Source organism: Vulpes lagopus, chromosome 2, assembly GCF_018345385.1.
Source record: "Vulpes lagopus strain Blue_001 chromosome 2, ASM1834538v1, whole genome shotgun sequence".
In the NCBI taxonomy this organism is placed as follows: domain Eukaryota; kingdom Metazoa; phylum Chordata; class Mammalia; order Carnivora; family Canidae; genus Vulpes; species Vulpes lagopus.
The window spans coordinates 169185008-169207800 of record NC_054825.1 but is presented as its reverse complement, the minus strand read 5'-3'; the positions used below and the strand labels follow the sequence as shown (position 1 = coordinate 169207800).

The window sequence follows — 22793 nt, the reverse complement described above, 5'->3', positions numbered from 1 at the left end:
CTTCAAGTCCCAAATGCTACCTCCTCCAAGGAGCCCTCCCTCCTCCTCTCACTCTATCCTGCTTTCCTGTCTTAGTGTCGCTTTCCATATATGTCTACTTCCCAGAAAGTAGGTTACAGGTGGGCAGGACCTATTCCCTTAATCTCTCTGGGCTCTGGCTTCCTCACCTTTACACTGAGTGTTATCTCACATAACACAGCATCTCAGAGCTTTTTTACGGTGATCAATGTGTTAATCAATTTAAAGCATTTGGAACCGAGCACTAAGTGCTCAATAAATAAATCTAGCGTCCACCGGGGAGTACTTGGAGTTTAGGGAGTGCTCCGCAGGTGTCCGTGGGAGGAAATGAATGAGAGCTACACGAGGGGGCAGATGGAGCGGGAAGCCGGGAACGTCGGGAATGTCGGGAGGGGGACCCAGTCAGGGACCCAACGACACACAGAGACCCCAGTCCTCTCTCCACCTTTAATGGACCCCGGGGATGGGGGGGGATGCCTGGGGCGCGGTGTCCTTAAATACAGCCCGGCGCAGCGGGCGGGGGCGGGGCCGGGCCTGCCGGGTGGGCGGGGCCTGCCGGGCGGGGCGGGGCCTCAGCTGCACTTGCAGGAGCGCACGATCATGTTCGACAGCTGCTCCACCTTGGGCTTGCGGCCCACGTAGTACACGATGGGCAGTGGCTCCAGCGCCTGCGGCACGCAGCACGGCGCCGCCGACGCGCCCGGGTTGTGCTGGTTGTACAGGGCCAGGACCTGCGGGCGGGGTCAGGGCCGGGGGTCGTGGGCGGGATGTCCCCACCCGCCCCCTGCCGGCCAACCCCTCCCCCCGCCTCCCTCCGTCTCATCTCGGTCGGCTGGGCGCTCAGTCTCGGCCTCTCCGCATTTACCACCCTTTCCCGGTCTTCGGTCTCTGTCTGGCGGGCGGTCTGTGGACTCCGGCCTCTTGCTCCCCTACCGTCTCCGGCTCCCTCTCCTTCCGTCCTCCCCGCCTCCCGCACGCGCCGCGTCACTCAGCCTCGGTGGAGATGAGGGTCTCCCCAGACATCCGTCTCCCGCTGCGCCCCGTCTCTACGTGCTCAGACCGTGTCTCCATCCCCTCCGATCGATTTCCCGGTCTCTCTCCACCTCTAAGCTGGCCAGTTCCCCTCTGTCTACCTGTTCGTCTCCCTCCACTCCCTGGGTCCCTGCTTGCTCCCCAGCCCGTGGCCAGACGCACCTTGCTGTACTGCGTGTCCAGGCTCCAAATGTAGGGGCAGGGCCCCAGGCAGAAGTTAGCGTGGTAACCCTTGGGCTCATGGATCCACTTCCAGCCCAGATCCTTGCGGAAGTCAATGTAGAGCTGCCGGACGCAGCAGTTCTTCTCCGTGGAGCTGCAGGCGGGAGGGAGGAGGTGGGGTCAGGAGGGGCTGCTGCAAGGGCAGCCGCCCCCCACCCACCCCGGGAGGACACCTCGGCTGCCCCCAGCACAGTCCCCATCTCGGTCTCCCCTGCACCGCCTGTGACAATTACAGCAATAACAGCAATAGCAACAATAAGCACTAACAGTGACAGCACTCAGGCTAGTCCAGCGCCGCGCTAAGTGCACCACAGTAAACCTTATCTCCCGCAAAGCTCAGAACAAGCCTGTAAGAAGCCAAAGGACTGTCCACATGCACTGAGTTCGATGTGAGCAACAAATGTTTGTTGATCCCGTGTGCTTGGCTGGGATCTACTAGGGACTCAGTACAAATGAAACAGAAATCCCTGCCTTCTGGGGCCACATGCTAGGGCTTGTCATGTTGCTCCTCTGAACAGGGCTCAAACACCACTCAGGGCAAATGCCCAAGTCCTCACCAGGAACCACAAGGTGCTTCCTGGTCTGCCTGGCTGATCTCAACTCCCTCCCCACTTTCCCTGACTCCAGCCACACTAGCATCCTCCCTGTTCCTCAAACACAGCCCTGTCCCAGGACCTTTGCACTTGTTCTTCCCTCTTCCTGGCTTGTTATTCTGACAGATACCCACCCTGGCTTGGTTCTGCAGTTCATTTAAACATATGCTCAGATGTCTTTTACACAGGGAACCTCTCCTAGAACACTGGATGACATGCAGCAGGTGGTCCATAAATATCCAAAATACCAATCCAAATGATCATGAATTCCACTCAGTGTAATAATGGCATTTTAGTTATGGAAGAAAATTTGACAATGTCTGTATCTGAAGTAGGGCAAATCTTTTTTTTTTAAGATCTTATTTTTGGGGACACCTGGGTGGCTCAGTCCAGTTGAGCATCTGCCTTTGACTCAGGTTATTATCTCAGTGTCCTGGGATCGAGCCCCACATCGGGCTCCCTGCTCAGTGGGGAGCCTGCTTCTCTCCCTCCCTCTGCTTCTCCCCACTGTGCTTTTTTTTTTTCTCAAATTATAAATAAAATCTTATTTAAAGAAGATATTTAATTTTTAAGTAATCTCTACACTCAAATGTGGGGCTCAAACTCACAACCCTCAGATCAAGAGTCACAAACTCTACTGACTAAGCCAGTCAGGCACCAAGTGGGACAAATCTTGATACCTGTTGAAGCTGGATGAGAATTCATGGGACTTCATTATACTATATCTTGGTTGCTTTTATCTACATTTCAAATTTTCCATAATAGAAGAAAATTTTAACCAGAATGGAAAAATAGTCTCCAATATCTAGTTTTTTTCCTCTTCCTCTATTTTCCATTTTTTAAAAAAAGATTTTATTGACTTATTCATCAGAGACACAGAGGGAAGCAGAGACATAGACAGAGGGAGAAGCACGCTCCTCACAGGGAGCCCAATGTGGGACTCTATCCCCAGACCAGGGTCACGCCCTGAGCCAAAGGCAGACACTCAACCGCTGAGCCACCCAGGCGTCCCCCTCTATTTTCCTTCTTAAAACTTATTGCCACATGGGGCACCTAGGTGGCTCACCTGGGAGAGAGCATGCAACTCTTGGTCCCTGGGTTGTGAGTTCAAGCCTCACGTTGAGCTCAGAGATTAAAATATATTTTTTTAAATATCTATTTATACAATATATTTTATACAATATATGTGTGTGTTAGGTTTTTTAAAAACACATTGGAGAATAGTGATGTATAACACTCTACTGTTCTGGACTCATAATCTCTGTCCCATGCTCAGAAGTTAAAGCCAATCCTATGCAGCTGGAGGCCCAGGCTCCTGCTTGTCTGGAAGGAACTGGGACGTTTTATGTGCTGGCTTCTGGGGCCATGGCTGAGCTGGGCAGGGACCGTGGCTAAAAAGCTTGATTCACGGGCAGCCGAGAATGCTTTATATTCCAGGTACATAACGTATGAAAGAAACACTATGCAAAGCTACAAGTGCAGTATGATCCAAATTCTGTTTTGCATAAAAGGACTGGAAGGAACTATATTCAAATGTTGACTTTTTAAGTGTGGTGGTATGATGGGTAATACCTTTCTGTATTTTCCAAATTCTTTTTTTTTTTTTAAGATTTTATTTATTTATTCATGAGAGACAGAGACAGAGAGAGAGAAGCAGAGACACAGGTAGAGGGAGAAGCAGGTTCCATGCAGGGAGCCCGATGTGGGACTCAATCCCAGGACTCCAGGATCATGCCCTCAGCTCAACTGCTGAGCCACCCAGATGTCCCTGTATTTTCCAAATTCTTAACAGTGGGTATGTGTTACTTTTAAAATAGGAAGAAAGGAAGGAAGGAAGGAAGGAAGGAAGGAAGGAAGGAAGGAAGGAAGGAAGGGAGGGAGGAAGGAAGGAAGGGAGGAAGGAAGGAAGGAAAGAGAGGGAAGAAGAGAGGAAAAAACATGCAGTGCCCTCTCCACATCCACACTACTAAAGTACTCTACAATTTGGGCAAAATAAAAAATATATGGCTATGTATAAGTGTTTCAAACAGAGACTATCTCTGGAAGGAGACATGAAGCCAAGAAAACTGGCTGCCTCCTCTTCAGAGAGGGGTGGGGGTCAGAGCTGGAGGGTCTCTGAGAATCCTTTCTAGATTTGGTCCACATTCACCTATTTACCCTTTCGAAAATTAATCAACAGAGAATGAATTATCTCCAAAACCCTTATAAGAGGCAGGCCTTATTATTATTCCCATTTGAAGGGTGAAGAAACTGAGCCCTGAAGGAGGGAGTGCTGCCTGCCCACACACAGAGGGTAAGTGGAGCTTGGGGCTGGGTTCCCACCCAGGAGCCTGAGCATGGCCATGTCAGCTCAAGCAGAGCGGGAAGAGGTGATGATACAGCATTTCCTGGGGCAAGACAAGGCCTCCACAAAAGCCACAGAACCCTGAGAAGGGAGCCAGGAAACCAAGATCCCTATGAGCTCAGCCTGGTCCCCCGCCCCCATCTGGTTGAGTCTCAGTTTCCCCATATGTCCAGAGACACAGGGGATGTTAGGTCAAGTGAGGTGCTGTTAAGGGCCAAGGAGGTTATCAGGGAGTCCATGTTTGGGTTCAGCAAGGATCCTGAGCTCCTGAGGCTCCTGGGTGGCTCAGTGGTTGAGCGTCTGCCTTTGGTTCAGGTCATGATCCCTGACGGAGGGATCAAGTCCCACATCAGGCTCCCGGCAAGGAGCCTGCTTCTCCCTCTGCCTGTGTCTCTGTCTCTCTCTCTGTGTCTCTCATGAAGAAATAAATAAAATCTTTAAAAAGGGGGGGGGGGATCCTGAGTTCCCAAAACCATAGGCACATATGTGTGCATTTATAGACCTATTTTTGGTGAAATTTCCTGGCTTTCAGTTTCTCAAGGGGGTCCTAAACTCAAAAAAGGGAAAGAACCCTCGTCCAGAATAATCTTTCACTTCTGGCTCAACTCCAGCTGCTGGGGGTGTTCTGAGGTCCTGAGATTTGAATAGTCTGTGACTCTTATCACCTACCTGGGACATTCTCCATGTGGGGTCCCCACAGCAGCAGATGTACCACCTGCAAACTTGTGCAAAATGCAAATTCTCTGGCCCCACCCCCAACCTAATGAACCAGAAACTGGGGGTGGGCTTGGGCTGGGGGACAGTAGGCCATACTTAACAAGTCTGCAGGTGACTCTGAGGCGCTGGGTAACCCATTTGTTCAGGGCAAGTCTGAGGCCTCTTGCAAAGCTTCTAAGTATACTCTGTGCTCAACATGGAGCTTGAACTCACAACTCTGAGATCAAGAATCACATGCTCTACTGACTGGGCCAGCCAGCCCCCGCCCCCACCCCACCCCCGGCTTGAGAAGCTCTTGCAGAGCCTTTCTGCCATCAAGTCAGGGCTGTATAGGTAAAAGAAACCCACTTGGGGACCCGGGACAGGCCAAAGGGCGTCACATTGTCCTTGGGTGCCGGGGAAGGGTTCAGGGAGGCTAGTTGCCACAATCTCACATCACGGCCAAATTCACTGCATCTCTGCCTCTCCCACCATCTCCTCTCCCACTGGATGATTTCAAAGTACAGACCATCTACCATGTCATATCATCCATAAATATTTCCCCACACATCTCCAAGAAAATCAGGAATCTTTTCAAACATAACCACAATACCACATAAAAAATAATTCCCCCCCAAAAAAAAAAATTCCCCAATTATTCCTTGATATCATCAAACATACAGAGTTCATAGTTCCCCAACTGTCTTGCAAACATTTTTTTTGTTTTCATTCGCCTGCAGAAATAAAGATCCAAGTAAGGTCTACAATTGGTTGATGTATCTATTCAGATCCTTTTAGAAATCTACAGAACTGTCTACTTTGCCCCCCAACACCTAGCTTTGCATTGCATTTGCTGAAGAAAGTGGGTCAGGTTTCCCACAATCTAACCGTTGCTGACTGCAAGCACATGGTGTTGTTTAACATGTTCCTCAGTCCCTGCGTCTCTGGAAAATTGGTAGTTGGATCTACTGCCTTGATCAGCTACAGGTTCAATTTTTTGGTCCAATTTCCTAGGTGACACTGTGACCCTACCTAAGGAGGCTCACATGGCTGGCTGCCTCCCTTTGTTAGATTTATTAATGTCACTAGCACTGAAGACCTCAATCCGTGCATTCATTCACAGGGTTGAGGGTCTGAAGGCTGGGGCTGCGCCTGGGAGCAGAACTGACTTTCCAACAGGAGAACAGCATATAAGAAAGCCCAGAGGTACCATCACAATATTAGCCAGGGGAGGGACAAGGTCAGGTTATCATTCTAATTCTGCAACACCTGAATCTGAATTTCCACATTTTAAGGAAGCCAATTTTTCAACTTTCTTAGATTGCAATATTCCAGCATCTTAGGGTTCTAACCCTCCAGCAGCATTTCCAACTTGCTGGGATTGCCACATTCCCACTCTAGGATCTTGCCATTTATGAATTCCAACATTTCATTATTGCATATACCAGCGTTCCATAATCCTGAGCCCATCACTCAAGAGGTCCAAGCTGCCACCTCCTCAGATCCCAGCCTTCTGAGATTCTAACATTCCAACCCTGAGCCCCACCCCTCTAGGATCCCAATACTCTGGCTTTCTCCAACCCCAACATTTGTGGATGCTAGTATTTCAACATAGGCTTCCACCATTCTGAGCCCAATAGTCAAAGACTCCAATCTGCCAGTGAATGGCACAGGACTCCAACATGTGCAATCTTCTAATTCTGAATCCCCAAATTCTAGAAGTCCCCAACATTCTGTGAGTCCAATGTTCTCAGGTTTCAGTCAGTAATGCTGAATCCTAGTGCCCTACAGTCCCAACATTCTAGAACGCCAACCTTCCCCCCTTCCCCGAACTCCCACATGCTCCTTGTCCCTCGTTCCAACTGTCTGATTCCAACACACCGGCGAGAAAGCAAGCTGATCTCAACACTAGGGCCCCCCAGAGCACACACCATCCCACCATTCTAGAACTCGGGCCTTGTCCTCTGAGCCTTCCAGGCTGGAAGAGATGCCACCCCACAAATAGCACCAGCCAGGTGCCCTATGTGGCACACCTGGTCAGCCTAGGAGGCCGGGTCGAAGGCAGAAAGGTCACCTGAAGCAGTAGTTGGTGTCCAGGGCCCGGCGCTGCCGGGAGCTGTGCAGGTGCTGGGCCCTCTCCAGTGGGGTGGCCATGAGGAGCAGGAAGGGTCGGTTCATGCCATGAATGGTGGCCAGGTCACCTCGGCGGCTGGAACTGAACCCTGCTTTGATTTGGAGTTGGGGGTTGTGGGGGAGACAGAGACACACATTCTCAGATGGATGAATAGGGACAGGGGTAGCGGGAGGAAGACTCTCTCTCTCTCTTACACACACACACACACACACACACACACACACACACACGCTGGCATGGGGCTGGGCCAGGGAGATGGGCCTCACCGTTAATGTCTACTTGCAGTGTGTTATCTTTGCTGTCACAGGAACAGTGGGCACTGAGGCGAAAGCCCTCGACTTCCCCTGTGGGAGTGGGGAGGGGGAAGCCAGTATGAGGTGTGGCTCACCCTGATGCTGCAGGGGGTGGGGAGCAGCCCTAGGCGCAGGGGTGGGGTGGGGTCAGGGCTCCTGCCTGCCTCTTCCCCCGGCCTGCCCCCTCCCTGCACCCTCTTAAGAGTTCCAGTTCTTGGCCTTGCTTCCTCCTCCTCCTCCCACTCCTCCTCCTCCTCCTCCTTTTCCTCCTCCTCTTCCTCCTCCTCTGGGTCTTAGCTCAGAGGTCACCTCCTCCAAGAGGCCCTCCAGGACACAGGCCCCTCCCCCACAGTGGCACCACTTTATTTTCTCCATAGTACTTACCCTCTCTGACACTGGCATCTGCCTATTTATTTTCCCTCACTGTTTTCAGTGGAAAGCAGGACACCTGGGGGCAGGGATTCCTGTTTTCTTGCTCCCCGCTGGGCCTAGCCCACAGTCATAAAAACAAACATCTACTGCAAGGCCCTGTTCCAGACACTCTGCGAGCATTATCTCCTTAAATCTTCACCAAAGCTCCCCATTTTACAGACACGGAAGCCAAGGCCACAGAGGGGAGATGACTCGCCCCAAGTGGGAAAAAGAGATAGGGCTGGGATGCAAACCAACAGGGCAGCTGTGGGAGAAGTTTCTTGAACGAATGAGTGAGTGATTTCCTAAGCTCCTACTAGGTGCTGGGCTCTGTCCTTGGTGCTGTAGCCTCAGCAGTGATCGAGACCAGCCCTTGTCCAGCGGCCCAGGACACTCCTCCCAGCTCCCACCTGCTCCTGAACCCCCTACTCTCAATACCTGGCCGAACCACCACTAACCCCACAAGTCTCAACACTATCCCCTTCCCCCAGGAAGCCCTCCCAGACCCCCTTGGATGGGTCCAGGCACCTGCTCCTGACCCCCACAGCACTCAGGGCCTCCCCACCCTGACACTGCTCCTTCAGGTCATTGCTGCCACCTCAGGCTTTGCTAAGACTGTCTAGGTGTCTGAAAGTGACTGTGGGCCCCAGGAGGGCAGGACCTAGAAGTGGTACCCCCAGCATCACCCCACACAGGGCCAGTCTCAGAGCAGGGACCTACTGGCACTTGTTGAGGGGAGGCATGAAAAGAGGGAGATTAGGAAAGGTGATGTGGGTGCTGTGGGCTCAGACGGGCAAGACAGACAGTCCTCTCACAGACACATCAGATGTGTCAGGCTCTCCCTGGACTACTCAGGTTCTGCCTTGAACGCTCCTGCCGCCCTTGTTTTCTGGGCCGGTTCCATTTATCCCTCAAATATTAGCTCCAATGTCCCATCCTCCAGGAAGCCCTCCTGACCTAAGGCTGGGTTAGGCAACTCCCTTGGGCTCCCCTTCCCAGCCCTACTCAGTTTTCAGGTCTTTCCCTATTTCCCCCACCCCAACAGTGGACCAAGAGCTCCATGAGGTTAAGGCTGGGGTTATTTGGGTCACTGCTGGATCTCCGGCGTCACACAGCACAGGGCAGGTGCCCAGGAAATGCAATAAGCATTCATCGCTCAAGTGTGAGGGTTTGGGAGGAAGGCTCTTGGCTCTTTGGCACCAACATGGGGTGGCAGCTGCTAGGCAGGGCGGCCCCCAGACAAAGAAGGGGATTGATCCCATTATAAAACAGGGGTGGGGCAAAGAAGTGGTCCTCACCTCCATGGCTCAGCCACTGCCTCACAACTCCAGTGACATCAAAGGACAGCCATTCTGGCGTGTCGCTGGGCGCCAGCAGCCGGTTGCTGAGGTAGCGCCAGGAATCGTTGCTATATTTCTGGGTGATGATAAATTGGGGCGGGGGGAGACAGTGAGTAGATGCTGCTCCACACCCCCAAATACACTGTCTGTACCCTTACTCATTCTGCTCCACCAGACAGGCCTCCAGAGAATCCCAGACAGCCCCCCCTAGACATCCATGCTTGTGGGGCCCCTTAAGGAACCACTCACCCCCAGAGCGGCCCTGCGAGAAGAGAGAGCCCGGGGTCCAGGGGGCCAAAGCACCTGGACAGCCCAGCCTCTGCCCTGAGCCCCTGCGGCGCCCTCCCCAGGCCTGAGTCCTCTCACTGGTGAAATACCAGGCCCCTTTTGGCTTGGAGAGCCTACCACGCTAAGATCATCCTTGTACATCCTGAGGTCCACTGAGCATAATTCTGCTCAACTCTGCAAATTTAGGGGCGCCTGGGGGGGGGCTCAGTCAGTTAAGCGTCGCCTTTTTTAAATTTTTATTTATTTATGATAGTCACACAGAGAGAGAGAGAGAGGCAGAGACATAGGCAGAGGGAGAAGCAGGCTCCATGCACCAGGAGCCCGACGTGGAATTCGATCCTGGGTCTCCAGGATCGCGCCCTGGGCCAAAGGCAGGCGCTAAACCGCTGCGCCACCCAGGGATCCCCCAAGCGTCTGCCTTCTGCTCAGGTCATGGTCCCAGGGTCCTGAGATCAGGTTCCACATCAGACTCCCTGCTCAGCGGGGAGTCTGCTTCCCCCTCTCATCTCCACCTGTGCTCTCTCTGTGTCTCTCTCTCGAATAAATAAGTAAAATCTTAAAAAAAAAAAAAAAAAAGGTTCTGCAAATCTGATGCCCTGACTTCTGAAACTCTGTAACTTTCTAGGGGCTCTATATTAGAAACCATTCTGGATCTTCAGGACTCCGTGGTAGCACCCCAAGAATTACACATTCAATAGGCCTGAGAAGTCCTAGGATGTTCTCCACACCCAGCACTCGGACATGCCCCAAAATCCAGATGCTGCAGACGCCTGACACCCACATGCAATGATCCTCTGGGGCCAGGCACATCACTCCAGGCACTGGCTGCACAGAGCGGAGTTCTCTAGACTCCAAGAAGTTAACAACAGACAAAATTCCTTTGTTGTAAGAGCCAACCACCCACCTAAACCTAACGTTCCATACGACGTGGATTCTAGGTCTCATAACCTTCTAGAGACTCCAGCCCTTCCAGACGCCCCCATCTTCCTGGAGACTCTAAACATTCTAGAACAGAACTATCCAAAGGAACTTTCTCTGATGATGGAAATGTTCTTTATCTGTGGCATCCAAAATAGCAGCCACTAACCACATGTGACTACAGAGTACTTGAAATATGGCCAGTGAGACTGACAAATTGAATTTTTTCTTTTAATTTTAGTCAACTTAAATGGCCATGTGTGGCTAGTGGCTCCCCTATTGGACAGAACAGTTTGAGAGCCTCTAACCTTTCAAGATTCCAGCCTTCTAAGTGTTTCACACCCTAGGGGGCTAGAAGTCTGAAAGTTTCAAAGAGCCCTACGATTCCATGGTGTGCACACCTCTATTCTCCAGGGTCTATGTGGACCCTGGAACCCACGAGCCATCCTGCCGCCCACCTTGACCCAGTGCGCATGGCCCACCTCCAGGGCCTAGGCCCCCACCTGGTACAGCTCCACATGCTGCTCCGCTTTTAACTTGAGCCTCAGCAGGCGCAACTCTGCCCGGGAGAGCAAGACAGGCTCAGGCACTGCTTCTCGGAGCTCTGATGTGTTGAAGAGCATATATATGCTGTGCGGACTTTTCTTGACTTTCTCATAGATTTCTAGGCAGGACGAGCAAAGAGGATGGATGTCAAGGGTTGGGCAAGGGCAGGCAGCTGGCACACCCCAAGTCTACTAGCATGAGCTCCAGGGCTGACAACCCTCAGAACCTGTTTCTGACTCTTAAGCTGTGTGATCTTGGGCAAATGACTCCCCCTCTCTGGATTTGTCTCCTCTATAAAACAGGATCCTAACCATCCTTCTCTCCCATCATCTGTAGAGCATCCAGGCATCCACTTGGCACATGGCAGTGGGGGGCTGCTGTGTTTGCTCAGTCCCCCTTCCCCCAGCACTTGGAGCCTCAGATGCAAATTCAAGTGGTGCAGGATCAAGGGCATTTGGATCAGACCTTGCTTGCCTCTGCTGCCTTCCAGCTCTGTGACTTTGAGCAAGTCACATTCCTTCCCAGAGCCTCACTTCCCTGCTATTTTTCGGGAACCAGCAACCACATCAAGCTCCCTAACTTCCAGCAGGCCCCAGACCGAAGCGCTGTGTAGCTTTGGGCAAGTGAATTCTACTCTCTGAGCCTGAGCCTCATCTGTAAAACGAGGACAGACCACAGGGTTATAGTGTGACATAGGTGAGATGACACAGATAAAGCATGTAGCAGAGCCTACACATGGGGGTGGTGCGCGCTCATGTGTGTGTTAAAAAGTGCTCACCACTTGCCAGGTGCAATTCATAACTTTCCAAGCGTTAAGACATTTAAACTTCACAACCAAAAAAACAAAACAAAACAAAAAAAAAACTTCACAACCGCCTCAAGAGAAAAAGATGATCATTATACCCATTTTATAGATTGGCAACTGGGTCATTTGCCCCACGGTGACATAGGTAGGGAGCTACAGAGCTGGGATTCAAACTCAGGCGGTCTGGTCCCAAAGACTGCTCTTAACCCCTAGGCTCTGCTGCCTCCCTGCTATTGTGCCATTATTATTACTATTATTATTATTATGAAATCCTTCTTCCCTTCTCTTCCTCCATCAGCTGGTTAGACAAGGCAAAGTTCATTCTAGGTAGGAATGGCTTCAGGGGCAGGGGGACGGAGAAAATTAGGAAGAGTGCTCTCTAGTCTAGGAAGTTAGGGATGAGCCCGCAAGCCATGACCTTCCACTACTGGGGAATAGGCTTTAGGCCTCTGCAGTGGGGGTGCAGAAATGGTGGAGACAGGATCTGAGGAGAGAGGGCGATCGAAACCCCTCCCATGGGCTCCTGCCCCTACTCCTCCCTAACTCTAGCCAGGCTAGCCCGGCCCCCACAAAGCAGCCCTATCTCGACCCAGGCCTTATTCAGCAAACCCGAAAGGAAGGGTGGCGCAGGAGCGTGGAAGGAGGTGGGGGGGGGGGCAGAGAGGGAGGGGGAGAGAAAGGAGGGGCAGGACCCGTCAGAAGGAGGGATGGAGACGGGAGAGACTTGGAGACCCGAGGAGCAGGGCGGAGGAGAGAGAGAGAGAAAGAGGGAGGAGACAGCACCGGGGAGAGCGTGCATGGAGATGCAGGAGAGAGGAAAGGCAGAGATGGGGCAGGCACACACGGGAGAGACACGGGGTTTGGGGGCCAGATGGAGGCAGCCTGGGAGGGGAGGCGAGGATGGAAGGTGTCAGTGTTAAAGAAAGGTGAAGCGACCACGGAAGAGGTGAGGCCGAGCTGTGGGTGGGGAGGGGCGTCATCTGGTTGGAGCTGCCACCCAGGCGTAGGGGGACCCACAGGTGCACCACTCAAGACAGAGTGTGCGAACAGGGCACCCCACCCCACCAAATCTCCACGCCACGCGGGCCACCTGGGTCCCCGCGTGGGCGCCGGGGGGCGGGCCCAGCGGCAGCCCCGCCCCGCGCAGGGGTGAAGAGGGCGGGAGGCGCCGCCGCCGCGAGGGCGGGGACCCGACCTGCCCCGTCTCGCCCCAGGCTCCGCGCGCGATCCCCGCCCCCCGGGCACGGGAAGGAAAAGGAAGGGAGGACAAGGCGGCCGGACGCTGGGGTTTCCCCGGCCTCCCGGAGAGGAACTGGGAATCTGGGGTCCAGGCTCTCCCCGTTCAGCTGTGCGGGGTCCTCCTCCCCCCGCCTTCCGGGAGGGCAGGCTCCACCCTCCGCGCGTGGCACCCACGTGGGGCTCCCTCACCCCGACCCAGTCGGTTTTCTCACCCCGATCTTGCAGAGTCGCACCCACCCACTTCTCCCCCGAGGGCTCGAGTCCTCACTCAGCCCACTTCCTCCCCTCCCGCGGCGTGGGGGCTCGCTGCTCCCTGCACGGCGCTATTTATGTCTCCTTGCACCCCTCCCCGTCCCCCTTTCCCCTGTTTGTCTCCCTCTCTCTAAACCCCTTCCCACCGCCCAAGTGTCCTGGGGGCTCGCTCGGCTCACGTCCCTATGCCAAATACTCGGGGCACCTGGCGCGCATCCCGGGGGGCTCCGCTGACCCCCGCTGGGACCTCCCCCCACCCCACGACCTCGGGCCCCCTTCTTCCCCGCACTCAGCAGCCCCCCCGCCGCGTCTCTGTGGGCCCCCCCCATCCCCGCGTGTTCCCCGCGCCCGCTGCGAGTGGGGCCGCTCTTCACTTCCCCGGCACCTCGGGGCTTCGCTTCACCTAGTTTTTCTGTCCTTGAATTTTCTCGCCTCGTGACCCCTGGGCCCTGGGTCAGCTTTCCCCTCCTGACTCTCCTTTCCTTTCTCAAATGCTGGGGACTTCGCTTCTCCCAAAGCGGGCTCCCTCTCTGCAGCCCTCACCCTAGGACCCCCACCCTCTAGTGCCCGGTGGCGAGGGAAGCCCTTCTATCCTTCCACACCCCCAAACTGCTTCTCTCCCTCTAGGGGGCTGCCCCACGAGCCCGCGTGTTCTCACGGCCCTCTAGGAGCGGTCCACTAAGCCCCTATCTCCTCCTCTCCGGGCCAGATACCCGGGGGTTAGGGAGCTCAGTGCTGTCCTCTTTGAGACCCCCCTCCCGCGTTCCCGGCAACCCCGGGGGTCCTCTTCCTCTAGCCGGTTTCCTCTGCCAGTAGTTCCCTCCCCGTGACCCCTGCGCTCCGGCGCCCCCTGGGGGCTCCCCTCCAGGGTCCCCGGCCCCCTGAGCTCACTGTTGGTGTTTTCCACCATTAGCACGCGGGTGACCTCCTTGGCGTAGTAGTCCGCCTCGGGCTCGGGCTCCGGCTCGGCGCTCTCCCCCGCCACCCGGTCGCGGGTGCTGTTGTAGAGGGCCAGCACGGCCTCGGGCAGCGGCCCGGGCGGCACCTCCCCCTGGCTCGGGGGGCTGGCGAGCCGCAGCTTGGACAGGATCTGGCCGCGGATGGCCTCGATGCGCTTCCGCTTCACCAGTTCCATGTCGATGGTCTTGCAGGTGGACAGTCCGGCGGCCGGCCGGCCGGGCGTCAGCACTAGTAGCCGCAGCAGCGGCAGCAGCAGCGGCAGCAGCCGCAGCCCGGAGGGCGGCATGGGGGAGGCGGCGCCCCCGGCACTGCCGAGAGCGCGAGCGGGGCTGGGGAGGGAAAAGGGAGGCCCCGCCCCTACAGGGGCTGGGGGGTCTCCCGAAGAAAGGTAGGAGGGTCGGGGTTGGGGGTGGGGTAGTTGAAGCCCTCAGCGAGAACCGAGCGGAGGTGGAGGGGAGGCTCTGATGGGCGGTTTCTCGGTATCCCAAGGAAAAAACCGAGATGGGCGAGATCTGGTCCCAGAGGTGGGTGGTCCTGAGCAGGGGGGTTGAGGCAGGTCCGAGAGAGGTCCCGTCTCCCGGATCCCGGAGAAGGGTCCTTGGATGCGCGGGGGCTCAGGAGGGAGGCTGGGGTGGGGGAGCGGCGTGCAGGGGCGTGTGCCCGAGGTCTGGGGTCAAGTCTTCGCGGGAGTCCGGGTTGGCGGCTCCTGAGGGCTGGTCCGGAATGGGGGCGCCGGGGGGGGGGGCGCCGTGGAGGGGGCAGGGAGGGAGCAAGCGTCCGAGGCGGCGGTGGGGGCGGTCTGGGGTCCCCAAGTCCTGCCTCCTGGCGGGGCAGCGCCGCGCCAATCGGTCCCCGCGCCTCCGGCTCCCAGCGGCAGCGGAAAAGTCTCAAAACTTTTTTTCCTCTTCTCCCAACCAGCTCGTCCCTCCTCCCGCTCCTCCTCCCCCTCCTCCCCGCAGTGGCGGCGGCGGCGGCGGGGGCGGCGGCGGCTCGTCTCAGACTCTGGGGCCTCGGGCTGCTCCTCGGCGGCTCCTTCCTCCGCTCCCGGCCGAGGCCGGCCCGCGGGCGGCTCCGAGCCGGGGGGTGCCCCGGAGGGGGCGTCCCCCCTGCCCCCGGCCGGGGGCCTCGCTGTCTGGCGGATCCGCGGCGGGAGGAGAGGGTGGGACGGCCCGGGGCGCGAAGGGCGGCGGCGGCGGCGGCGGCGGCGGCGGCGGGGACCGGCGGCGGCGGCGGGGGGTTTTGAAGCCGCCCCGGCCCCACCCAGGAAGCGCGCGGGGCGGGGGCGGCCCCCAGGGGGAGGACATGGGGGGGCCGGGCCACCGTCCTCATCTCGCGTGGGCGGGCTCCGAGGGGGGTCCCTTAAGCCCCGGGGGGAGGGGGCGGGCACCCCGGCTCCGCCCCGCGAACGGGGTGCTGCCTCCTGGCGGCTGAGCGCGACCCTAGCGGGCCAGCGGGCGGCGTGTGCTCCGTGTGCTCCGAGGGCTGCGCGGGGTCACGGAGAGAAGGAGGACCTGGCGGGCGGGCCCCATCAGGGGTTGGGGACACCGGGCACGGGGGATCCGAGAGCGGGGACCCCAGCGGACAGAGAGTGGGAAGGCTGGGAAGAGGGTCCGCCGGAAGACGGAGTCCCACGGGGGGAGGGGCACAGAGGAGAGACCCCCCCAAGGAGACAGGGCCCTAAGTGGGGGAACCCAGAGTGGGGAGGGGACAGAGACTGAGGTAGAGGGTAGGGGAAGTGGGTGTGTCAGAGGTGGGGGCCTGAAGGAGGGTGTCAGTGGGAGGACAGGGCACAAGGCAGCTGGCCGGTGACCGAAGTCAGGAGGGCACCCACACCTGTAAGAACCGCTCTCCTTTATTGAGCATTTGCAGGGCAAACCAGCCTCCTCTCACCTGCCCCCCGCCCGCCACCCCGCACACTCACTGTCCCCATTTTACAGACAAGGAAACTGGATCTGAGGGGGTGGCCACCGGGCTGGAGGTGCTAGTGGGGACAGAAGCCACTGCCGTACTGGCTGGGGTCAGACCCCACAGTGTCCAGAGCCCCCGCTTCTGACCACGCGTCCCACCAGCCCCCTCCCGGCAGGTGGGCAGCGGTGTGGCCCCGCCAGCGCAGGCAGGGTCAGCACTCCACCCCGTAGCGGTCGAAGTGGCGCAGCAGCAGCCCCAGCTCCAGGTGGACCAGGCCTCCGGCCGCCGTGTGCAGCCGGTAGCGGTCGGCGCCGCTGTAGATGGCATCCCCGTGCAGCAGCTGAGGGCCGCCACCCACGAAGGCCCGAGCCAGCTGCTCCCGCCAGCTGCCCAGGGGCCGCCACGTGGGGCAGTCCAGCCGGTGGGTGCCCGGGCTGCTGGGCACGTGGCAAAAGCCGTAGCCCGCCAGCTGGCAGCGGCCAAAGCTGTCCTGCGACCACACCTGGAGATGGAGCCGGGGCCAGCCTGCAGGGTGGGAGGGAAGGAGGAAGGACGGAGCGATGGAGGCCCCCGGCCCCCTCCCCACTGGGTTTCTGCCCCAGCCTTCTCTCTGGACTCCCATCCATGAGGCAGCCAAAGGGATCTTTCCGAATCTCTGTTCCTCCCCTTCTGAAAACCCTTCCATCGCTCCCCAGTGCCCTCATAGAAAGTCCAACCTCCGGATCTGGCCTCAGCTGACCTCCCTTCTATGGCCTCCTCTTCCGTGTCCCCCTATCAGGGCAGCGCAGTCCCCACGTGAGCACTTTGGGCCTAGTCCCAGATACCTCCCCTCCTCCCTCACCATGGCCCACCCTGTGCTCTCTGAGCCCAGGGCCTCCCTTCTTGGCTCTCCAATGCACCTTCCACCTGGCAGCTGGAAGCATCTTTCTCCCACTTCCATAGGTTTCTCAGTGTCCTGAGAACACCATTCACGTCCTCAACCTGGTAGGCTGGAGATCTGGCCCCATTTCACCCTCCTTCCTGTGCCCCTCTGCTCTAGGCCCTATTCTAGAAGCTGGGGACACAGTGGTGAACAGAGCAGACAAAAATTCCTGACATCCTAGACAACGAATGTAGTAAATAAGCAAATTATAGGGTATGTCAGATGGTGATCACCGCTCTGGAGAAAAATAAAGCTGGGTATGGTGGGGGTGGGGATGCAGTTTTAGAAAGTGGGTGAGCAAGGGAAGCTTCACGGAGAAGGTGACATCTGAGCAAATGCTTAAAGGAGGAGAGGGAGCAGGCCATGTGGATGGACATCCAGGGAAAAACGCCCCCGAGAGGGAAGAGCTGGTGCAAAGGCCCTGAGATGGGAGCTGCCTGGTGGGGCCAGCTGGCTGGAGCCAACTGAGAGGGAGAGGGAGAGAGGAGGTGACAGACCAGATTGTGCAGGGCCTTATGATCGACAAAAAGGCTTTGGCTTTTACCCTGAGTAAGAGAGGGACCGTGGAGAGTTCTGCATAAAGAAGGAATGTGCCCCAACTTGGGTGTTCACAGGGGACAGACTCTGGGGGCAGGGTGGGAGCATGGGCAAGAGGTGAAGGTAGGCAGACCAGGGTGCCCCAGGAGAGATGGGGGGGGGGGGGCTTTAGGATACATTTTAAAGGCAGAGCCAAAGGGATTTTCTGACAGAGGGGGCGGGGCGGGGGGGTGTTGAGGAAAGAGGAGGCAAGGATGGTGCCCACGCTGGAAGACGTGAGGTCTGCAGAGCTGAAGGGCAGCTGCCTGCCTCACAGTCCCAGCTCCTCCTGGCCCTTCTCAGCAAAGCTGATCAAACCTCCCCTCCTCCAGGAAGCTCTCCCGGAACTCCCTGGCAGTCAGGCATCTCCTCTGGGCTCCCCTACCCTCTAGGATCCTCCCATCCTCGATGGGCCCACTCTGGGCCACCCCTGTCTGGGGACAGGTCTGTCTCCCCCAGGGGGATGGTGATTCCCGCGAGGACAGGGCTGTGGGATGAAGGGGGGGGCTGTCTCAATCACCAACATTTCCCTGGCATCACCCAACACAGGCTGGGCACCAGGCAGACACTCGGTAAATATTATTTATATTGTTAAAATACATGGCGTGTTTACCTAGGCTATTTCCTAGAATCCACTCCTCTCCAGTGATCTAAATTTTCCACGAGGAAAGGTTTTCTGATACCCTTCCTCCCCCGCATACTGTTTCCCCCTGTGAGCAGCTGAGCTGGGCTGCAGGGCTGCAGAACAGCTCGGCTACCAGCCCTGCCTCTCTCCCTCGCAACCCCTCCCCGCTTCCTCCTGATTGAAGATTCTTGTTTGTCTCTTTGAAAGCCACCTCCCTTCTCTCCCTGGTCCCCACCTCCCCCTCGCCCCCCTCACCCCCAGAGCCCTGGCCTCTGGCCTATAGTCCTATACCCTCTAGCACCAGTCTGCAGGCCCCAGCTCAGCCTCTCCCAGGCCAGGCCTGGCCAGGAAAGGGACCCAAGGGCCTAGGGAACAGGGCTGGGACTTGGGGGCACCACTAGTCATCCCCCCACCCCCTCAGCCTGGCCCAGGGCTTGTGCTGGGGACCCACCTTGGAGGCCTTTCGTGGCGAAGTGCAGGTCGATGGGGTGGGACCAGTAGGCCATGTCCCCTACTTGGGGGGTGTCCACCTGTGTCTGGCCCTCCCGCACGCCAGACAGGAGCTTCCACGCTGCCCCTGCAGGGAGGGGTGGGAAGCAGACATCAAGAAGGGGAGGCTACTGCAGCTGGAGGACCCTGTTTCTCCCTGGCAGTGGGGGAGGCGGGGAGTCAGGAGTTACAAAGTGTGGACTCCAGAGTCAGATGTCTGGGTTCAAATCCTGGTCCTACTTCTTTCTGCCTGTGCAACCTTGGGCGAGTTACCTGTCTTTGCCTTGGTCTCCCCTTCTGTAAAATGGGTATAATAACACATCCCTCATAGTTTTGTGAAAGGATTGAATGAGCCAATACACAGAAAGCCCTCGGAACAGTGTCTGGGGCACAGTGAGTACTGGATAAGCGTTGGATGGCATTTTGTTACTCTTCTCACCCCATGTTAGAGGCCTCGTCCAAGGACTAAGATGGGGCCCAGGGTGGCCTTCAGGAGCTTGAGCACATGGTGAAAGGCACATAGTAATAGCAATCCTCCTGGGGGTGACAATAATAGCAAAAGCCAGACGCTGTGCTAAGCGCTTTAGCCATGAATTCATTTAATCTGCCCTCTGGGGCTCTTAATCCCCACCCCACCCCCCAGTTTAGACTCCCCCCGAGCCCACAAGGCCCTGCTTGGTCTGGCCTCCTGTGCCCCCTTCCTGAACTCATCTCTCACCACTCTCCCCATCCCTCACTACCCTCTAGCCTCACTGGCCTGATTTCTGTTCCTCTTCCTCAGGGCCTTTGCACCACCTCTGGCTTCTGCCCAGAAAGCTCAGCTCCTGGATGTGCCTGGTTTTTTCCTTCAGGGATCGGCCCAAGTGTGCCACTCTCACAGAGGGGTGCCCCCCCACCCTCCTATCCGAACACTAGTCCCTATCACGTCATCTCCTCTCATTTCTTCCCATAGTGACCCCTGTCAGTGATCCCTGTGCTCATTTCCTTACCTGCTTTTTAAAAAAATTTTTGTCTCCTCTACTGGGAGCCCCAGGAGAGCATGCCTCTTCTACACTGCTGGGTCCCCGGGACCTCAAACTCTGATCTTCGTACACAGAAGGTGCTCAGTAAGTGTTTGTTGGACAAATAAGTGCTCCTAGGAGGTGGGTGTTAATAGAATCCCCATTTTACAGGTAAAAAAAACAGACTCTGAGAAGGAAAGTCACTTGGCCACTTATTCCATGAACACTTAGTGAACGCCTCTGTGTGCAAGCACGGTCATCCAGGCTGGAGCACAGCAGGAACGCAGCTGCCCAACATCCTGTGGTGGTGCTGGACTCAAACTGTGATCTCGACTGCAGGTCCAAGCCCTTTATGTGGATGCCCCTGAGCTTGCTGCTGGATTAACTGTCCCCCCCCCCCACTAAGAAACCCCCTAAAATAATAAAAATCATGTCAGTTATCCCTCTTCACATATGAGATTTCCCAACACCCCTCTGAAAGACAAAGATTCCCACTTTCCCACTTTACAGATGAGGAAAAATGAGACTCCAATTGGGGGCAGCAACTGGCCAGGGTCACAGAGCAGGTGAGTGGTGGGGTCCAGACTGGAAACCAAGTCTGACTCCGTAGCCTGCCTCTTATGTGCTGAGCTGCAGGAACCCCCTTTCCCTGGGAATCTCAGCCAACATCCTACCTGCCAGTGAAATTGCAAAGGGCCCAGGCCCTCCAGAGAGGATGATGGCAACAGCCACTCATTTTGTGAGCATTTACTCTACGCTAGGCAGCACACCCGAGGCTTTCCTAAGAGAAGCCCATTCGGCTTTTATATAAGCCAGGCAAACACTTAACTGGGCCAGGCCCTCTTCTCAGTGCTCTTGATTTTCATTTAGTCCTCAGGACAACCTCATGATGTAAGCGCTGTTGTTATTCCCATTGTGCAGATAAGGAAATCAAGGCAAAGATGAGTGCCCAAGGCCACAAAATTAAAACGCAGTTTAATTTAACACTCAGTCCGCTCTTAACCTCAACACTCTGTTGCCTCTTAGCTGCTATTAGCTTCATTTTTAGAGAAGAAAGCAGAGAGGTCAAGGCCAAAGGCCACCAATCAATAAGTGAGGGAGTTAGTATTTGAGCCTAGATCTGGTGGCCCATGGCCCTGCTTGTTACACTGGCTACTATACTGCCTCTGATGGGAAGCCCTGAAAACGGGGGCCTCTGAAGTCCTTCCTGGGCCTGTGTGAATGAAGGTGGATAGCTGATCCAAGGGGCTCCTACATCCTCACAGAGAATTATGAATACAGGAGGGTGGCCTCTTCTCTGTACAGCGGGGATGGAGGCCCACTTTACAGTCAGAACTCAATAAAGCAAAGAAAGCAGAGTAGGGGAGGGACCCAGGGCACCCCTAAGACCAAGTCCAGTGGGGTTAAGCAGCCTAGTGTTTTGAGGATTGGGAGTGTGTGTGTGTGTGGGGGGTGTCTAGCCCATCTTCAGGGGCTACGTGTTCAGAGATGGGTGCCAGAGCCCCCAGAGGGAAGGGATGGGAAGAACAATGTGAGAGTCACACCGTCAGAGTATGGTTGTGGCTAGGAGTCCTGGGAGCCAATGGAAGATGCGGATCAGGGACTAGGCCAGGGCAGGTCAAGGAAGAAGGGCAGAAACTCGGGGCGGGGAAATGAGCCAGGCCCGGGAATACCTGTGTGGACGCCCCACTTGCAGAAGAGGCTACTTTCCGAGAAACCGGTGGCCCCCATGATCTGCCCGATGACGTGCACCTCAGCCATGGCCCTGAGGGAAAAATAATCACAGCCCTGTGAAGTGTGTACTATCACCGCCAACTTGACAGATGAGGAAACTGAGGCCTACCAAGTAAGGCGTAGCACTAGCATTCCCGGCTAGTTTCGTCAAACTACTGAGCTTGCAGTCCTAACCACGATCCTGACCGCCTCCCCAAGAGAGCCCCGGAAAAATGAGGGGGGCGGGCCGAGAGCTGGGCGAGGAGCTGGCTTCTAACTAACTACCCGCCTCTGAGATAACTTCTTCCTTCGGCTCAGCGCGGCGGAAAACCCCGCCCCAAGACCCTGAGGCCCCGCCCACAGGCGCAAAGCCCCGCCTCCTCGCGTCCGAGCGCCGCGAGGCGCATGCGTCTTAAGTGCAGGGCCGCCTGAGCCCCGCCCCCAAGCCCGCGCATGCGTTATTCCTACCTCAGAGCACCTAACGGTTAGGTGGGGCGAAGCAGCAGCGTGGGGTGCAGTTCATGCGCCTGACCTGTCCCTCTGTCGGCGGACGCCGACTTCCTAGGCTTGGCTCGCGCCTCTCCCACGAGCTTCCTGGCAGCGAGACACCCAAGGCGCCGGTCCCTCCGAGGCTGCGCCCGCCTTCGGGCTCCCCGGTTGTTACTGGGGCAACCACAGCCTCCTCCCCTAGCCTGGCACCCGCCTTGCGGGCCGTTAATTGGCCCGAGCAGTGAGCGGGGGCGGGGCTAAGGTGTGATGGACGTTTTCTCTCCCCTCTCTCTCCATTTTGGGAAGAGTGGCTCTCCCAGCGCGACTCGTGGTTCCGCCATGTGGGGCGTGGTCGGGCCGCTGCCATCTTGAGTGTGGCTGAGGAAGCCTGCGCGCCAACTGCTAATCCCGGACACCCTCTGCACAAAATAAGCGCATCTGGCCATGCTAAGACTCTCCCAGCCGGGACAGAGATCAGACACTTGAGCCAGGAGCAAGGGGGAAGCTCCCTGAGGTCATGGCGTGCATCCCCCCCGTCCCCCGCCTTATCATGAAAAAAAAAATCCTTCCTCCCTCAGAGAGACTCAAGCTTGGGAGGGGGTTTTCCTTCCTTTTTTTAGAGTTTCCCTTGGCTCCCCGAGTACTGATAAATGCAACTTCCCTCTCCGGAAGGCCGCCCAGTTCGCTGTTACTGATTCTGAGCAAGGATGGGGAGCGTGGGGGAAGGGGTATGAGAAATGAGGAACCGAGGCCCCTTTATCTGCAGAAAACCTAGTTCTTGGAGGCTGGACTCCGCCAGTAACTTGTCATGTGACTCTGCCCAGCCCCAGGTCTCAGTTATCTCATCCGTGCAATGGGTGTAAGTAGTGACCGAGTCAGAGACACTGATTACCTAAGCAGTGTATCCTCCACCCTCAAAATCCACTTGAACCCCTAGTCTGTCCCTATTCCTCCAGCCCAGACCAGGATTCCGAAGGAG

At 56.6% G+C, this 22793-nt stretch overlaps 2 protein-coding genes across 4 annotated transcripts; both read right to left on the bottom strand.

Annotated features, from left to right (window-relative positions):
- Positions 1–451: 451 nt before the first annotated feature.
- TGFB1 (transforming growth factor beta 1) lies at positions 452–14382 on the bottom strand. Of its 2 annotated transcripts, none has more exons than XM_041745426.1 (7): positions 14023–14382; positions 10793–10953; positions 9042–9159; positions 7306–7383; positions 6980–7130; positions 1213–1366; positions 452–749 (listed from the first exon to the last, which is right to left on the bottom strand). In XM_041745426.1, exons 1-7 carry the CDS (start codon positions 14375–14377, stop codon positions 591–593), a joined length of 1176 nt encoding a protein of 391 aa, XP_041601360.1. In that variant the 5' UTR covers positions 14378–14382; the 3' UTR covers positions 452–590. The 2 variants fall into 2 exon arrangements, with proteins under 2 accessions (XP_041601360.1, XP_041601361.1); XM_041745427.1 differs by having other exon boundaries at positions 6980–7127.
- Positions 14383–15925: 1543 nt separating this feature from the next.
- B9D2 (B9 domain containing 2) lies at positions 15926–22002 on the bottom strand. Of its 2 annotated transcripts, none has more exons than XM_041734048.1 (4): positions 21794–22002; positions 21286–21377; positions 18574–18699; positions 15926–16524 (listed from the first exon to the last, which is right to left on the bottom strand). In XM_041734048.1, the coding sequence occupies exons 2-4, from the start codon at positions 21371–21373 to the stop codon at positions 16211–16213; spliced, it is 528 nt and encodes a 175-aa protein (XP_041589982.1). In that variant the 5' UTR covers positions 21374–21377; positions 21794–22002; the 3' UTR covers positions 15926–16210. The 2 variants fall into 2 exon arrangements, with proteins under 2 accessions (XP_041589982.1, XP_041589991.1); XM_041734057.1 differs by having other exon boundaries at positions 21858–22002.
- Positions 22003–22793: the final 791 nt, after the last annotated feature.

Coding starts and splice junctions, on each gene's coding strand:
- B9D2 (XM_041734048.1), bottom strand. CDS start 21,373: ATGGCTGAGGTGCACGTCATCGGGCAGATCATGGGGGCCACCGGTTTC. Junction 18,700..21,285: donor CAAGTGGGGCGTCCACACAG/GTATTCCCGGGC, acceptor CCCTCCCTGCAG/GGGCAGCGTGGAAGCTCCTG. Junction 16,525..18,573: donor CGCCACGAAAGGCCTCCAAG/GTGGGTCCCCAG, acceptor CCCACCCTGCAG/GCTGGCCCCGGCTCCATCTC.
- TGFB1 (XM_041745426.1), bottom strand. CDS start 14,377: ATGCCGCCCTCCGGGCTGCGGCTGCTGCCGCTGCTGCTGCCGCTGCTG. Junction 7,384..9,041: donor GCAGTGGCTGAGCCATGGAG/GTGAGGACCACT, acceptor CCACTCCCACAG/GGGAAGTCGAGGGCTTTCGC. Junction 750..1,212: donor TGGACACGCAGTACAGCAAG/GTGCGTCTGGCC, acceptor CCCCGCCCGCAG/GTCCTGGCCCTGTACAACCA.